We start from the raw sequence: 18,718 nt of genomic DNA on the forward strand, positions 1-18,718 counted from the left end.
AGAAGAAGAAGAATAGAAGTTTTATATTTATTCCTTTTCTATATGTATCATATAACATAAATTTAAAATTGTACACATCTTTCACCATTATTTATGTAAAGAAAATACACGGAATTGGTTACATTTTAGATATGCATATTTTTGTTGAAGATATAAATGTATCATTAGACTCAACCTTTTGTTGTTATCTAGTCAAAGAGTATAACAAATAAAGTTTGCTTGAGATTTTATTTTTTTTTAAAGGCCGAAGCCTAGGAAATTCATTGATCAGCTGAATTTACAGACATTTAGGAGGGCCCCACAAAAAGGAAGGCAGCCTCTCCCGTCATATACCTCAGTACAGAAAAGAAAAACAGGGTTGAAAGGGAACACAACAAAAACAACAGAGAAGGAGAAGAGAGGAGTTGCACAAGAGGACAACAGAAAGGCAAACCAGCAAAAACAGTCAGTGGCACCTGAGGGCTCCAAGACCTGCATTATCTAACACTAAAGCCCCTCTGACTGGCCTCGGGAGAGGAGCGTGATGGAAGAAAATTTTGTTTGGACACCCTTCACTGGCGGTGCGAGTTAGAGCATTGGCATTGGATTCCCTTCTCTGAAAGTATGGTTGATCACCAGGTTAAGGTCCCGGGATTTATCTCTAATTTCCCCAAATGTATACCAGATTTTCCAAAGATTGGAGAAGTCAGTCTCTCTCAAATCATCAACAATGACTTTAGAGTCAATTTCGAGAATGATATTCATAAGTCCCAGGTTGGAGCAAATGTTGAGGCCATCCAGCATGGCCCTAACTTCGGCCTTAGTGTTCGTAGAGATACCGTAGTAATTGTGAAAGGTAAAGACGAGTCGGCTAAGATGGTCCCGGCAAACACCACCTCCACCACTTTCACCTAGGTTGCCTCTCGAGGACCCATCGGTGTTTAGTTTCAGCCAAAGCGTTGGCGGCTTTGTCCATCGAATAATGGAGGGCATAGATATAGGGGAGTTGGAGAGGGAGGGGAGCCTTAACAGTTGAGCGATAAGGTGCTCAGCCAGGGAATTGCTGTTCGTGGCTGGGATGAGGGACCCAATCTCACGCAGCCAACAAGAAACTTTGTAGATGATAGAAGAGGCAGACATTTTTTGGCCCTCAAAACAGGCTGCATTCCGATCATTCCACAACTCCCAAATTATGAAACAAGGGAGGAAACCAGTTAGCATCCTGATCCTGGACTTCTCGCTAGCTAAAGCAGACCACTGCTGAATTTGCTGAAGAATGGTGGCGTTGAGGAGGAGTGAGATGTCAAAGAGGGCGATGAAATGGGCCCATACCAGAGAAACAATGCTGCCTAGGTTGAGCAGATGGTCCAACGTCTCCTCAGCATGATGATAAGGCAACGATGATGGCCTGGGTTGCTGACCCCTGTTCTGCTGAGGACGGGCGGATCCTAGAGAGTCCTAAAGGGACGCGGCAGCGACTGTTAAAGGGAAGCAGCATTCGCAGTGGGAAATGAAAGGAATCCTACATTTTTGGATCGCAACGTCAACAGGGACGGCCACGTGAGCAGTTTTTCAGCTGAAAATAGCAATCTTAGCAGGGAGAAAATGGTTCCATATCCATCTAGACCATGTGGTCTTTGGGTATTGCTGCCTGATGACGTTTTAAGAGGATTTTAGGGTGAAGGATCCCTTCGGGGTTAAATTCCAAATGAATCTATCTTCTTGATTGGAAAGGCCAACTTCAGTGGCTGATATGGTCTACATGGCTGAGGGGGAAATAATATTTTAAATTTCAGAAAGATTCCATCTACCGCCTAAAGAGTTAAAGTCACTAACTTTGGCCCTTGTAAATGAGGAGGGATCGAGCTCACTACGACACCTACCAAAATTCCCTTGCCTGTCCAATTTTGATTCCAAAAGTCGACATTTCCCTCATCAATCAACCATCTTGAGTGATGAAGAGCAAAAGGCAACGCATGGAGAAGTTCCTTCCAACTAGGGGAAGTGATGGAGCCAACCCTTCCGTGATTGGAAATAAGTTTCGAAAAATATTTGGTTGTCATGAAGCGAGCCCATAGAGATTTTCCTTTAAGCAGATTTTATCCCATTTTGATTCTGAAAGCCTGCATGACATCTTCTAAGCTTCTAATTCTAAGGCCTCCTTCTTGGAGAGGCAAGCAGATTTTAGCCCATTTGACCCAATGTCTTTTGTTTCCCTTCTCTGAGGTTCCTCAGAAGAAATTTGCAAATGCCTTTTCCAAGGATTTGCAGACGAGCTTAGGAATGTTGATGGCAGATAGCAAATGGATGGGAATGCTGGTTAGAACATGCTTAATGAGGACCTGTTTTGCAGCTGGATTGAGAAGATTTGCCTTCCAGCCATCAATCTTACATGTAATCTTATGCACAATCGGCTGTAGAAGCAGGCTAGAGATTCTGCTTTTGGTGAGAGGAATCCCCAAATACATCATGGGAAGAAGGGTTTGGCTAAAACCTATGAGGGTGCTGATTCTCTGAGCTTTGTTCCTAGACGTTTTCGTGGGCAATAGGAATGAAGTTTTGGAAGCATTCACCCATTGACCTGAAGCATTCTCGTATTGGCGAATTAGATGGAGGAGGATCCGCATATTAGAGAGCCTGCCATTCAAGAAAAGAATCGCATCATTAGCATAAAAAAGGTGGGAAATAGAGAGGCAGTTGTTGGGGAGCTTGAATGGCTGACATCGGCCCGATGAGAAGAGATTTGAGATGGACCGGCTGAATACATCAGTTGCAAGAATAAATATGGTTGGGGATAACGGATCTCCCTGAGGGAGACCTCTACTAGCTTGGAAGAAACCATAACTCCATCTGTTGATGAGAATAGAGAACCAAACATCTCTCCAACATCTTTGGAGTTAGGCTGTCCATAGGGGGCTGAACCCAAATCTGTCCAAAACCTACATTATTAATGCCATTCCAGGCGATCATGGGCCTTTTCCATGTCGAGTTTTATTATCATGTTACCTCCAAAAACTTTCCGATCAATGTCGTGAATCATTTCCCTGGCTATTGAAATGTTGTCCACAATGGATCTGTCCTTAACGAAGGCACCCTGTTCATTGGAGATCAAGACGGGGAGGATAGGAGCAAGCCTAGCTACCATGATCTTGGAAAAAATCTTCATAATACAATTGCAGAGATTGATAGGCCTAAAATTTGTAACGTATTCCAGGTTTCATTTTTTAGGAATCAGGCAAATGTGAGTGCATTGAAAGCTCTTAGGAATGTGGCCACCAAGAAGGAAATCTTTTGCAGCCTCAAAGAGATCCGGGCCAATCAGATCCCAACAGGAAGTGTAAAACACACCTCCAAACCCATCCGGCCCAAGGACATTGTCCAACGGAATGGAGGTTGCCGCTTCCTTAACTTCTTCCAGAGTTAGGGGCCTCATAAGGCTTTGATTCATTTGGGGGCCGGGTCACTAGCTTCGAGATGCAGTTGAGGATGTCGCCTTTAGATTTGCTTCCTTCCAAAGAGAACAAGAGCTAGAAGTAACGGACAGTTTCTTCACCCATATCGTCATTCGTTTCAAGCATCTTCCCAGAAGAAGTCTTCATACTATGGAGAGTCAGACGTCTCCACTTATCCAAGACAGAATTGTGGAAAAATCGAGTATTCCTATCTCCCTCAGACAGCCAGGTATTCCAGGAATTTTGCTTCCAATAGATCTCCTCTTGCAAATTAGCACGTTTCAGGTTAGCCTGGGCTTACTGTAAAGAGTAGGAGTCCGCATTTGTCATGAAGTTGAGAAAGCAAAGATCGGCTCTAGTAAATTCCTTCTCAGCCGCTTGGACATTTCTGAAAACATTGCCAAACACTTCATGGTTCCATTTTCTCAATGTATTCTTCAAAATCTTCATTTTGATGGAGAGCTTGAACATAGGAGAGGCTGTGATCTCAGATTTCCAGCTTTTAGCAACCACATTCCTGAACTCATCATGAGTCGTCCACATTCGTTGAAAACGAAAAGGGCATGGGAGTTCAACAACTGCTCCCTGGAAAGTGAGTAGAAGTGGCGAGTGATCGGAATGGATCCTCAGTAGATGGTGGACTTGAAAGCCCGGGAACAGAGATAGCTAATCAGAATTGATAAACACGCGATCCAACTTGGCCCATCTGCGACTTCTGCCAGCTCTATTGTTGCTCTAAGTAAATGGCGGCCTAAAAAACTTGCGCCCAATTAGGCCTGAATCATTGATTGCATCTTGGAATTCTCGCATAGCTCCCGTCATCTAAGGTGTCCCACCAATACGATCATCCAGACTGGTCGTGGTGTTAAAATCACCACTGACTAGCCACTGGTCAGATGTCAATCTAGAAATGTCTCTCAGCTCATGCCAGAGCTGCTTCCTGCTTTCTCTGTCATAGTTAGCATAAACAGCGGTGACAGTGATTGGTTGGGGGAAGATATCTGATTGGGCAGAGAATATTATGGATTAGGGGCTGATCCGGATGGTTTGGAGCTAGAGATGTCCGATGCCAGGATCCAAATCTAGTTAGCCCCCATATTCTTAGCAATATGGGAGGAGAAACCCAGTCTGGAAGCCACCAGGGCACGCCGAGACTCTGATCATCGGTTCTTGTAACAAAAGGAGAGCCACATTGTGTTTCGTAGCCAGCCTTTTCAAAAAACGGGTAGTCTAAGCATTACCTACCCCACGCACATTCCATGAAAGAATGCTACACATCAGAAACAAAGCCTCTATTCTCAACCCGGCATAGTTTACCTTTCAGTCTTTGACTCTTCCTGTAAATGATGCTTAGCTTGGACAAGTTTTTCTTTTTCTTTTTGCTCTCCCTCCTGATTCTCGCCTCTTGATCAGAATCAATGTTGGAATCAGAAGAGGGTGGCCTGTTAGTACCTGTTAAGCCTTGAGTATCCACCCATAATTTTAGTCCCTTAGGAGATTTTGGATTTGATTGATTTCCTGGATCATATACTTCATTGCATACAGGTTCATTTCAAACTTCTTCTTGGCCAAATGCTCTATCTGTCTGGGCCTGTAGTTCCTCATTAACTATCCTGACTAGGGAGGCATTCTGGCCCTGCACCTCCTCACTGGCTGTCCTGGCTGGGGGAGTACATAGGGTGGAGTTATTTCAAACGGCAGTTTGAGGTAGATTGGGGTAAGGAGGGCTGAGAAACAGTCTTTCCGGGCTGTCCTTGAATAAATCTTTTATACCAGATAGCCACCTGTCCTAAGCTTACAGAGTTTGTTGGGGTGGATGATTCCATGGGGTAGAGTGTTGTGGCTGACAAGGATGGGACATGGTGGGATGGCTAACAGGGGAGGAGTGCAGAGTGTTATCCAAGGGTCTAATATTGAAAACGCCAGCCTCCCTGAGCTAGGCTAGCGGTTGAATGACATCTCTATCAGTTGGCTGGTTAATCCTACTGGGTATGTGTAATTGAGGAATGAGATCCAAAATCTGGTGGTTGAAGCTTGGGGATGGATGTGGTTGGTGATGCGGCTGTCGTTGATGGCTTGGAGGGGAAGCATGAATTTGTCTTTCATCTGTAGCTTGTATAAACTCTGAGGCTGTTGGTTGAACAGGCGGAGCAACATCCCTCGGTTGGTGATCACCATGCCTAGTGCAAGTCTGTCTCTCATCAGAAACTGGAGTAGTCTCTGAGACCTTTTGTCGAACAGGTTGAGCATTATCCCTCGGCTGACGATCTTTAGGGTGAGCATCCTCCATCAGCCCTGATTGGTCATCAGTATAGCCTTGGAATTGCTAGGAATCATCCTCAGGTGGCCTGTGGTGAGTTAGCCCAAAGGTCCGGGCAACCCATTCTCTTGTTCCTTCAGTGGTTAGGTGGGGTGTATGCTGGGTTGGAGAATGCAAAATCTCCCCATTCGAATGGCAGTAGCAGTCGAAATAGGCTATAATATGATATGCTCTTCCTTCTACAAGGAGTTTGGAGGCCCTGAAAGGTGGATCACCTCGATGAGGTATAATTTTAGCTCAGGCAAACTAGCGATTTGTTCCGTCTTGAGCACCCCTGTCCAACTTAATGAATGTCCCCATCTGTTCAACAATCTGTCCGATGGTATGTTCACTCCAGGCATGCAAGGGAATGCCTTCAATCCGAATCCAGATTCCCATACCTAGGGTTATCATCGCTGGGCTCCATATTCTAGAGTGTTTGAAGTTCATTTTCTAGTGGAGGAGGTGGTCCTTTGAGAATGCTAAAACTTCCTCTCTGGATTTGAAACTGATCGCGTAGCCATATTCAGAAATCCTGTGAATCTGAGGGTTTGAAGATTTGAAGGGGGAAGATTTCAAAATGTCTATCAAGCTGTTGGAAGCATTTATTGGACTGTGAACCTCTCCCACGATGGCATTGGCCATATCCGCCCTACCCTTGTCAGATATCCATTTGGGAACAATAATGGAGGAGTTGGTGGCTGGAGGATTGGGAAGATGTAGAACATCCGCATAGGACATGTGGTTGAGGTCATTAGGGGTGGCTTGGGTAGGGATCCGACCTGCGGTGTTAGAGGAGAGAGGTGGAAGGTCAGAAGGAGGGTCTAGAGCAGGCTTAGGTCTAGGGTTTTGGGGGCCAATGGAGGGGTTGTTGGGAGCCGTTCTCTAAGAGGCATCATTAACGACCATTCGGCGCCTACCAATGAAGTGATCGTTGAGCATTTCCCCCCCTGTTCCGGAATCGCACAAAAGTGTATCCCTTCTTTCTTCTAGATCGAGCAAAGGAAGGGATGTAAATGTCATTGATATCCCCAAACTAACCGAACTGTTTGTGGAGATCGTCCTCCTTGATGTCAAAAGCAAGATTACCCATGAAGAGGCTCCATTCGTTGCCTTTAGATCGCTAAGGAAGAACTGTTCGCCATTCATGTACTTTGGGTAGCGTGGCTGAATCTCCTCTCCCGGCGTGATCCATCGATTCCTTCAAACCAAATAGTTATGGATAGCTATTTTCTCCTCATCTAAATATGGACATCTCACACAACATAGACGAGAGGCTTCCTCATAGCTCAACACCTTGCAGTTTGTGGTGTTGGTGTTGTTTGGGTGCTGTGGTGGGAATAGTTTGCTTGAGATTAAATGAATGCATATTATGTTGTTACAACAATTCACATTGGTATTAATATCATATGGATAATTGGTAAATGGTAATGATATTAAATATTAGTTTTGTAATAGCTAAATGATTAATTTTGATTACTTCCAATGGCTTCAAATTTTGAAAAATATTACTCACCGAGAAAGATAAAAAAATAAAAAGGATTTTGAAAACATCCCATTCAACCACTATATTCTTAGCGATTTTGATACTGTAAAAAATAATAAATAAATAAATAAAATTGATTATTACAAAAAGAAAATAGAAAAATAAAATAAAATAAAATCACCCTAGTTAAGATAACCTATTGAAACAAAAAACGTATGGAAATATGAAAAGAGACCAAACAGTCAGTATGGTATGCAATACAAAACAAGATTAGAAAAAATATTTAATTGACTCAATTCCAAAAACACAGCATTGAGAAAAAAAAACCCCGAAGATATAATCAATCAAATAAGATAAACCAAAAAGAAAATTGTGGGAGTGAAAAATCCATTGATTGAAAACACATACATATATGTTACAATAGGAGATAATGCATGGAATGTGTGTTTGTTTTAGAAATACTCATGCATGTGCAGTTGGCACCTTTTTAGCACTAGTCACACAAATATTGCACAAAGACACGGGATAAGCTGAACACAATATTCATTTCAACTGCATGTTTAAAATTTTCAAAGTTAGAAATGCTCTGGCGCTCTCCTAGTTACATCAGATAACTTGGACAGCCCAATATATCGATCTTTTTTTCTTCTTCTTCTTCTTCTTACGTCCAGCACTTTTTTTTTTTTTTTTTTTTTTTTTTGCTGGCCATAAAAACCATTTTTTTTTTATATTCATTGGACACTTACTTCTACAGATAAGAATACCATACATTCACCTAAAGTGGGCCATCCAATTGAAGCAATAGCTTCAGATCTAAATCTAGTTCTTGTGCGTTTCTTGTATCAGAGTTCTGACTAGTTGATCCCATTGAGTCGCACCGGTCCTGTCTTCTCTTCCGAATTGTCCTATCACATTTGCTTGTGTTGCTTGTTGGGGCTATAAAACACTGCTGGCTTGATTCCATGTAGTTCTTGCTACGGCACCAGAGTGAGAGTCTCTATATCTGATGTCTGTTGTTTCCATGTCTCCAAAGCTCCTCTTGCAAGCAGAAAGGCCCGAAACACAATGCATCCATCCACAAGTCTGAAAACAGGGGAGACGAAATCCTACACAAAAACTCTGGCCTACGACAAAGAATCTCAGCATAGGCCTTTACGAAAATCACTCAAAACCGCTCCAACGCCTTGCTTGAGCAGATCTAGGAAGCAAACTAATCCCCTACACAGAATCCCCCCCCCCCCCCCATATAGCCTCCAAAACCTTTGAAAAGCATCAAAGAAAAACATTCACTCCAACCAACAAAACAAAACCCACTCCAATCCGAAGTAAATCTCAGCCTCTTGTTGGGGGCCTTTGTACAAAACCTTAGGATCTAGCCTCCCAAAAACACCAGAATTATGGGATAATAAAGTAATGAAATAAATCAAAGTACAAACCACACGGCATAAGAAATTTTTACATAGAAAACCCTCAAAGAGGTAAAAACCACGAGACCTCGTCCAGATCAACAATCTACTATGAAGTAGAACATTACAACCTTCTTCACTCACGCAGGAGTGGATAAATAATAAGAAAATAAAGAAAAACGGAGAGATCTCACCGATCACGAGGACGTAGAAGCATTGAGATGTTGATTGCACAGTAGATCACCTCCTCCTTTCTACAAGATTCCTCTCTCTCTCTCTCTCTCTCTCTCTCTCTCTCTCTCCTTTGATAGCCCTAAACTCTTTAGCAAACCCTTACAAAGCTTTAGAAAATCCTCTTACATTTTCTAAAAAAGCCCTAGGCACCCCTATTTATAGTTTAAGAAACTCCCTTCCACACTTTATAGCGAAAGGCCTTAAATTTTCGTAGTCTACACAAGATCCGAACTTAAATCTGCGTAAGCTCGACTGGTCGAGCCGAGTCCTCGACTAGTCGAGCACCTCCCTCGACTGGTCGAACACCTCAGAGAAAATACATCAATTGATCGCTGGACTTTGAGTCGAGCCTCACTGGACTTTAAGTCAAGGTCAATCGTCACCCATGATCAGTCGAGCAGCGCAGTGAACTACTCTGAATTTTCAACCCGTTGCACTGTCTCTCCCCTGAACTGAGGAGGAAAACCCTATCACCTCTTCCTAGACCAACCAACATCATCAGTGAAGGAACCAATCTCGCCAGCCAGAAAACTGATGAAAAGCACAGCAACAGATCTGCTGATTAGTGAACACATTCCACAAGCTTCCTAGACAAAGGAACTCTAGCCCTTCATCCAAACAACAATCACGCGCCACACAAGAACAACCAAGCCCAAGCTAATTCAGCAACCCCAAATAAGCTCAAGCTAACAGTAAATACATCACTTCTTTCTCTCTCATTTTTTTTCGGACAAAATGAGCTATATACCCTATCCCATAGATTCTTGCTAGCCCTAAGCCCAACAAAAAAAATTGGCTTAGACTACCCTATCATATACCTTATGCCCTCGGTTGGCTCCTTTACAAAACATCTCTCCACATTATTCCTTATGATGGGATCCAACACAAAGAGCTGCATCACACTACATGCATCAGAAAAACAAGCAACAACCATGACTCTCACAAGCTGCGTTTTTGCCCTACCTACTAATTGAACCACTTCATCCACGATCCCGACCGAGTGCATTTAAACTCGGACCTAAATCGCCAATCGCAACCCACCTATGAATCATGTTACCTTCTGTGATTCGGTTTTTGACAGGTCATTCTACGTCGCCAATCGCTGGAATTCTTCAACATAATTTGTGACAGTTCAATTCCCCTACCGACAATTTTGGTATTGCCGGAACCATACATGCTCGTAATCACTAGGGAGGAATCATGATCAAAGAAGGCATCTCATCCGTAGCCATAATGAGATGGGTGCCTTATTTTGTCGGGCACATGAAAGTTATAATTGCTTCTACCATGCAAAAGCACCAGATTTTAATTTGAACGCTACTAATTTTACCTTTTAATATTCGGACACGTCCATGTAATTAAAATATCATTCTACTTCGGCTAACCAGTTAAGAAAATCTTCTATACATAATAAGCCATTAAAATTAGGATGTTCGGCCTTACCTCAATAGTCTTTTTTAGCATGATATAGACGATCGCCTCCATGGACTAGTTGTTGGGCAAACTATCATCGAGGTCATCGTCCCTAGAGGTTGAATCATTTGAGGTAGCCATATGATTCACCATGAGTAGTGATCTATTGAAATCTGGTTTGTGCCGACAACCACGGATGGATGAGTATCGCCTTGGGCTCAGGGCAGAATTAGCGTATCCGCAAGATGGTCGAGGGTTGCCTGTAACCCTTGCATGCATGGTTAACTGACCTCTCAATGGAAAACTTCCATTCTTTCCTAAAGATAACGCATCCCTAGATCACCGTCCATAAGATTTTGGTTCATACTTTTGTTATTTGTCATCGGTCCAAGGGGAGTCCTCACTCTGATATCAATTGACGCAAGGATGGGTGTGATGAGTTTGAGCACCGGGTTCCTCAGGGAATAATTACTCCGAATCCACGGAGCTTCTCTGAACTTTTCAGAGAGGTTCCTTGCCTTTAGTGTCATCAGAGCGTTAAATCCATGCTTTAAGCTTCATTTTCAGTCCATGCTCGTAAATACACTCTGCATCACAAACATGATTAAAGCGGCCCATTAAACGGTATCACGTTCGTAAATCCAAGCAATAACTGGGGTCTAATATACAATATTTGACCCTCAACACTACTAGACCTTATTGTTTTTTGCCAAAAATAGTGAGTGTCCTATTTAGCTAAACCACTTTGTTCTTTTAATTTTTCTAAGTACTTTTCATGTTAGACAAAACTCCTAAAATTCAATGGATCAAAAGTTATGATCGAACTAAAACTTACTATAAATAGTAAAAATGGAAATAAAATGGTTTTCAATCGTCAATCTGATGGAATCTTGTAAATTTGGCTTAGGCAATGTGGCATATCAGGGTTGTTCAGCTAAAGTAGCTTCTCCTACCCCAAAATCATATATGATATGTCAAATAACTCATTTTGATTTGCGAGATATGCCTATTTTAAGGTTCTAATGATCCAGATCACCTCCACCTCCGATCAGACATTCTCTAGTCCATCTTAGACTTGAAAGTGTCCACGACCCGCCCTACATCAGTTTGTGCTAGCTAAATGGATAGTAGGTCGGTCTAGGAATGCGGCCCATTAAGTAAATGGGTGGGGCTTGGATTGAACCCTACTGGAGTACTGGGCCAGGTTACTTGACTAGACGAACCCAAAACTCAAAACAAATAAAGAAGAAAGGTACCTGTGGGTGGACATTTTGTGTATGTGTCCACTATCAAAACTAAGCTATGCATTCCTCTAGTCACTACAAGGAAACTAACCTTAGTGTCAAATTCCATTCTTAAACTTCAGTTGGGTCGAATTAGGTTGGGTCAGTTCAACTTAACCTTAAATGGATCTAGTCATGCTTAATGATTTTTAAGATGCATAAGGTGGGGTCAAAGGGTAAATGGCTTGCGTTGACCCCGACCATAATCGAACCTAACTCATTGCTATCTTTAGTCATGTCCTCCTGACTATCCACTATATACCAAATCCCATATATAAAGTTGAACATTGGGATTATATGATCAATGTGAATTTTGGACTTTGGCCCACCCAAGAAGCAGAAGCAGTCAAACAAATGGTTCAATCCAAATCAGTATGTAATCTTTAAATTAGCTAGGGATGGTTGGTCATGGCCCTGATCAGGATAAAAAGTCCTCCACCTTGGCTTTAGACCTATAAGGCCCACCCAATAAGAAAAAGATTGGCATGATCAAAGGATTGTAATAATCTAAATCTTTAAAAATAAAAATCCATCATCCCTTTCATCTGCAATAAATTCTATCCTATAAGTACTATTGGTAATAGAAATACTACTAGAAATCCAAAAGTACCTTTAAACTACACATATATCTTCAATGTGACCTCTCACATGGTTCTTTTATATAACAATGACCCGCTTGTAACTGGACTGGACTAGCAGTTGAGTCATTCCCCATTGGCCTTGCTCCTACCCAGCAGAAACACCAAGCCTAGTTTTCAAGCCCAGCCCTCTAACCAAGATCAACCATACAGGGCTACACCGCCATCAGGGTTCGGCTAGGCAGCCCGGCCCATTACCAACCTTAAATTTAGAATAGAGATTGGGTGCATGCACCAATCAGTTTCGTGATGTAGTTGATCATGCTGTCATTCTTCAAAAGGGTCAATCTATATCAAAATCAAACTAGCTAATCCATCCTCTCGGAGATCTGGCGCGCCAGAAATGCTGCCAAATTTGATGGCTTCAAGCCTCGGTCGTCGGTGGTTATAGCCCATGTGAAATGGTGGCTCGCATCAGTGCATTGTGGTATGAATTCTTCCTCATGGCCCCTTTGGCTGATCAGAGATTGCTCGCAGATCTGGGCATTCCTTCGAGGGGCTCGACTGGTCCTTCTTTGGCGATTGTGAAATGGAGAAGAGCTCGTCTTGGGTGGATTAAATTAAATGTCGACAGCTCCGCTTTAGGCAACCCAAGTAATTCGGGTGGAGGAATTTGTAAAGGGGACAATGGTTCCTTCATCTTTGCTTTCTCTTTGGGATACAAGGTGGGGTCGAACTCCAAGACCAAGCTTCGGGCTGTTTACAATGGCCTGTGCCTTTGTTTGCAAATGGGCTTCCATCGTATTGAGATCGAGTCGGACTCCACATTGGTTGTGTCAATTTTGAACGGTACTTCCAAGCCGAACTAGCATTGGAAATGCTGGTTGCAGAGGATTCATAGGTTACATATGAGGGTCATTGTGTCCATTAATCACATTCTCAGAGAAGCTAACAAATGCTAGGTGTAGAGATACGGCGTCAATTCTAGGTTTTAGAAAAGCTGAAGCCCCATTCACATATCTTGGAGTTCCGATCTTCAAAGGGAGACCAGAGAAGGCTTATTTTCTATCTTTGTTTGAAAAAATACAGAAGTGCATTGAATGGTGGAAAAGCAGGATCCTTTCACAAGAAGGGAGACTCACGTTAGTTAACCATGTCCTATCCAGCATGACTGTGCATCTGATGGCATGACTAGACATATCAGTCTCAGTTCTAAATAGTCTCCAAAAATCATTTTCTGATTTTTTCTGGGGGTTCGACGGTGTTAGGAAGAAGCAGCACTAGGTATCATGGGAGAGAATGGCTTTTCCGGTTGTGGAAGGTGGGTTGAACTCGCGAACTCTTCCATCAGTCATGGAGGCCTTCAAGATGAAGCTTGCCTGGGCGGTGACAGATTGTGAGACTGAGAACATTTGGAGCTCGTTTGTTAGAGCGAAATATGTAGCAGACCTATAATCCTTTGATGGGCAATCAAGCTATTGGACGGCCTCCTCGCTATGGAAACATGTCTGCAAAGAGCTGCCCAAGGTGGACGCGCACTCTCGGTGGATAGTGGTGCAAGGAAACCTACATTTCTAGAACTGTAACTGGACAAGGCTGGGCTTACTTCGAGATGCTACGAACTCGCCAATTCCTCTCGATCTACAGTAACTCCAAGTGAAGGACGTAATTGGACCACATGGGGCTGGATTTCTCCAACCCAGGTTGTGGCTTTTCTTCCTCAGCACATCTTTGATCTCGTTGCAGCGGAGGGAGTCTGCACCTCGTTGAATAGGTACATAAAAATCTAGTAAGGTACAAATAATGGGAAGTTTCAGGTGGGCCAAGCTTGGGAAACCATCAGGCCTCGTGCGGACTCTAAACGCCGGGCATTCTGGGTTTGGAACTCAAATCTCCCTTTGAAGTTATCCCTGCACGTCTTGAAACTATTGTTCAATGCATTGCCTGTTGATGGAAACATTCCAAAAAAGGGCGTCCCCCTCTGTTCTAGGTGCCATTGTTGTACTGAGAATCAGTCTCCAGACGTTGAATCGATAGACCACCTCTTCTCTAGGAGTGAGACTGCTAGCTCGGTGTGGCAGCACTTCGGGCAAGCCTTCAGCGTCAACCACAACAACTCCTCTACAACGTTTGATGTGCTCAATTTCTGGTGGGTGAATTCTTCCCCCTCCAAATCAGTTCTGTTGTTGAAGGGGCGCATTCCTACCTTCAAAATCTGGTAGATTTGGATGGCCCGCAATAGTGCCAAATTTGAAGACATAGATATGAAAGCGGCTAATATCATTGCTAAAGTTCGCTGTTGGGTTCTCCTCATCGGTAATTCGCTGCCGCAACTTAAAACCTTCAAGCTGCCGGCCCAACTCACGTGCAGTCTACTGGGTGTCAATCTCCTCACTCCAAGACAACCAATCCATCGGATTGTGAAATGGACAAGACCCCCGCAGGGGTGGGTCAAGATTGACGTCGACGGAGCGGCTAGAGGTAACCCAGGCCAGTCAGGTGGAGGAGGTGTGGGCCGTGATCACAGGGGTAATTTTCTTTTTGCATTTTCGGTAGGTTATGGATTTGGGACAAACTTCGGGGCCGAAATGAGGGCAGTGTTGGATGGGATTTCGATGGCAGCTAGGCAAGGGTTCTCTAACATAGTCGTTGTTAGTGATTCCAGCTTGGTGGTTGCAGCGTTATCGGGCCTTGCTTCAAACCCATGGCCTTCGTGGTATTGAAGACGAAGAATAGAAGTGGAGAGAAGTAGACTAAATGTGTCCATCGTCCAAATTCCGAGGGTGGTAAATGCGGTGGCCGACGGGTTGGCCAGGCTGGCGAGTTTGAACCAATTCATCTCCCTTTTTTCATGACATGTAGTCTCTACCCCAAAATCATATATGATATGTCAAATAACTCATTTTGATTTGCGAGATATGCCTATTTTAAGGTTCTAATGATCCAGATCACCTCCACCTCCGATCAGACATTCTCTAGTCCATCTTAGACTTGAAAGTGTCCACGACCCGCCCTACATCAGTTTGTGCTAGCTAAATGGATAGTAGGTCGGTCTAGGAATGCGGCCCATTAAGTAAATGGGTGGGGCTTGGATTGAACCCTACTGGAGTACTGGGCCAGGTTACTTGACTAGACGAACCCAAAACTCAAAACAAATAAAGAAGAAAGGTACCTGTGGGTGGACATTTTGTGTATGTGTCCACTATCAAAACTAAGCTATGCATTCCTCTAGTCACTACAAGGAAACTAACCTTAGTGTCAAATTCCATTCTTAAACTTCAGTTGGGTCGAATTAGGTTGGGTCAGTTCAACTTAACCTTAAATGGATCTAGTCATGCTTAATGATTTTTAAGATGCATAAGGTGGGGTCAAAGGGTAAATGGCTTGCGTTGACCCCGACCATAATCGAACCTAACTCATTGCTATCTTTAGTCATGTCCTCCTGACTATCCACTATATACCAAATCCCATATATAAAGTTGAACATTGGGATTATATGATCAATGTGAATTTTGGACTTTGGCCCACCCAAGAAGCAGAAGCAGTCAAACAAATGGTTCAATCCAAATCAGTATGTAATCTTTAAATTAGCTAGGGATGGTTGGTCTAGGCCAAGAACTAAGGTTGACCCACTTATCAGGTGGGCCAGACATGTATAGACATGTTGATCACTCTTTTTCGAGCCATCCATTTTCCTCTTGCACAAGTGGCCCGCCAGATATAATCCAAGTGGTCGGATTTCGAGACAAGGAATGTTGAATATGGCCCCACCTGATGACTCGCCCAGATATGGTTCACGCATGATCACATTGGCACGTGTCCTAAGACTCTCATCTCTAGAGCGATCCTCGTCCAACAACCATATCCTCCAACAATATAAGACGTCCATTTCACAAGATAATAACATCAAAACAGGGTACATAGGAAAAATCGCCCTCAAAGGTTGTAGTTAACGACCAGCTAAGGTGCCTTCACATATGATGTGTATTTATATGATACTTCTCTCCTCAAAACCATGAAAGCTTTAATGGAAGGCTCCCCACATACCATCTTACACCACCTATTGGTGTGGTCACTACTGCTACTAGGGCCCATTTCTGATGTGTGGGCCACGGATGAACGTCAAACGTACATCATCCACTTGGACCACTCGCACAAGCCCGATACGTTCGCCAGCCATGAGTCATGGCACCAGTCCATGCTTGAATCCTTGACGTCGGCTGAAGGGACGTCGAGTGAAGAAATGTTGCTCTACTCCTACAGCCATGTCATGCATGGCTTCAGCGCCAGGCTGTCACCTTCTCAGCTATCCGAGCTGGAGAAATTGCCAGCTCACCGGGCCACATACGGCGAATCCTACGGCAAGCTATTCACCACCCACACCCCTACGTACCTGGGCCTCAGGCATCGGTCTGGCATATGGCCTGCATCATCCTACGGCCAAGATGTGATCATTGGGATAATGGACACTGGGGTTTGGCCAGAGAGCGAGAGTTTTAATGACCGTGGGATGTCGCCGGTGCCAGATAGATGGAAGGGTGAGTGCGAGAACGGGACCGCATTTAGCCCTTCGCTGTGCAATCGAAAGCTGATTGGAGCTCGATCCTTCAGCAAAGGACTAAAAGCCGGCGGAATTAAAATCAGAGACGTCGACTATGACTCCACCAGAGACTGGTTTGGACATGGGACCCACACGTCGTCGACGGCAGCCGGGACCTATGTGTCCGGTGCCAGTTACTTTGGGTACGCTGAGGGTAGAGCCCGAGGCGTAGCCCCAGGTGCCCGGGTTGCAATGTACAAGGTGCTCTGGGCTTCGGACAGCGAACAAAGTGCGGCCACCGACGTGCTCGCAGGCATGGACCAGGCGATCGCCGATGGTGTTGATATCATGTCCTTGTCTCTCGCTTTCGACCAAACACCATACTACGAGGACGTCATCGCCATGGGCGCACTTTCAGCCATTGAGAAAGGGATCTTTGTTGCATGTGCGGCTGGCAATGATGGGCCAGGGAGGAATTCGACATACAATGGTGCACCATGGATCATGACCATTGGCGCAGGCACCATCGACCGGAGTTTCCAGGGAAAGCTGACACTGGGCAATGATCTAACGCTAGAAGGGACATCCTACTACCCTGAGAGCATATACATTGCCAATTTGCCTTTGTACTATGGCAAAGGCAACATAAGCAAAGCAGCATGTCTGCCGGCTTCTTTGGTTCCGATCGATGTTGCTGGGAAAGTCGTTCTCTGTGATGTATACAACCAAACTAACATTTTCTCGCAAATTTCAGAGGTCAATCGGAGTGGTGCGGTCGCAGGTATCTTCATGATGGATGGCACGTTTCTTGATCCTGAAGATTACTACATTCCTAGCCTTGTTCTAAAAGGTGAGCCCGCAGCTACTTCGATAAGGAAATATGCCATGGAAGCAATTAATGCGACAGTGAGAGAGCTGAGGTTCAAGATAACAAAGCTTGGGGTGAAGCCAGCACCTCAAGTGGCCTTTTTCTCATCAAGAGGACCAGACCCGGTAAGCCCAAGTGTGCTAAAACCAGACATACTTGCACCAGGAGCAGATGTGCTTGCAGCATGGGTTCCGAACAAGCCATTCGCAGAGACGGAATCAGGTTATTTGGTTACAGATTACGCATTGGTGTCAGGTACATCGATGGCATCGCCCCATGTAGCTGGAGTGGCCGCTTTACTGAGGGCCATATACAAGGACTGGAGCCCTGCAGCCATTCGTTCGGCGATCATGACCACCGCAACAACCACAGACAACACTCACTCCACCATTGGAGATGAGTGGCCCAGGCAGCTCGTCACACCTTTGGACTTTGGTGCAGGTCATATCAACCCAAACAAAGCGATGGACCCCGGGCTTATTTACGACATGAACTTCCAAGACTACATCGATTTCCTTTGCAATCTTGGATACAACAAGACCCAGATGGCCGCCATCATCAGACGGACGGATTGGAGCTGTCCTAACACCCCTACCAATCTCAACTACCCATCCTTTATCGCAGTCTTCTCAAATGAAACTACCTATCCAACAGTTCAGAATTTCAGCAGAATCGTGACCAATGTGGGAGGCGATACTGCCTCTTACAAGGCGATAATAGATTTCCCCTATGGAATGAGAATCCGAACAGATCCGGAAACACTCACATTCAACAGTAAGAAACAGAAGCAAGGGTTTGTAGTGAGTGTAGAGGTTGACAAAGAAGCATGGAGTAATGGTCCTGTGGTTTATGGTTATCTCAAATGGGTTGATGAACAAAACCATGTTGTGTCCAGTCCAGTAGTAGCTATTTCTGATTCACACCATTAAAGTGTAATAGCTTAGAATCAGAGACACTTTGTTGAAAGATAATCTTTCATCTTTTCCGAGTCTTTCATTTTCAGATTTTCATACTCCCTCCGTAGAGTTTGTAACTTGATGGCAATCACTTTAAACGTACCTTTGAATTCCTGTTGTAAAGTGTCCCAAGCTTGCTTTGAATTTTGAGATGGAATGATTCTAGAGAAGATAGAATTAAAGACACTTTGTTGGATGAAGAAGAGGGCCTTCGCATTTTTCTT

At 44.1% G+C, this 18,718-nt stretch overlaps 1 protein-coding gene across 1 annotated transcript; it reads left to right on the forward strand.

Annotated features, from left to right (window-relative positions):
- Positions 1-16,079: 16,079 nt before the first annotated feature.
- On the forward strand, positions 16,080-18,467 carry LOC131227309 (subtilisin-like protease SBT3). The gene has a single exon (XM_058223084.1). It carries the CDS (start codon positions 16,146-16,148, stop codon positions 18,465-18,467), a length of 2,322 nt encoding a protein of 773 aa, XP_058079067.1. The 5' UTR covers positions 16,080-16,145.
- Positions 18,468-18,718: the final 251 nt, after the last annotated feature.

The sequence above is a fragment of the Magnolia sinica genome, chromosome 2, assembly GCF_029962835.1.
Source record: "Magnolia sinica isolate HGM2019 chromosome 2, MsV1, whole genome shotgun sequence".
In the NCBI taxonomy this organism is placed as follows: domain Eukaryota; kingdom Viridiplantae; phylum Streptophyta; class Magnoliopsida; order Magnoliales; family Magnoliaceae; genus Magnolia; species Magnolia sinica.

What these genes read in the sequence shown, in the direction of transcription:
- LOC131227309 (XM_058223084.1), top strand. Translation starts at nt 16,146, where the DNA reads ATGAAAGCTTTAATGGAAGGCTCCCCACATACCATCTTACACCACCTA.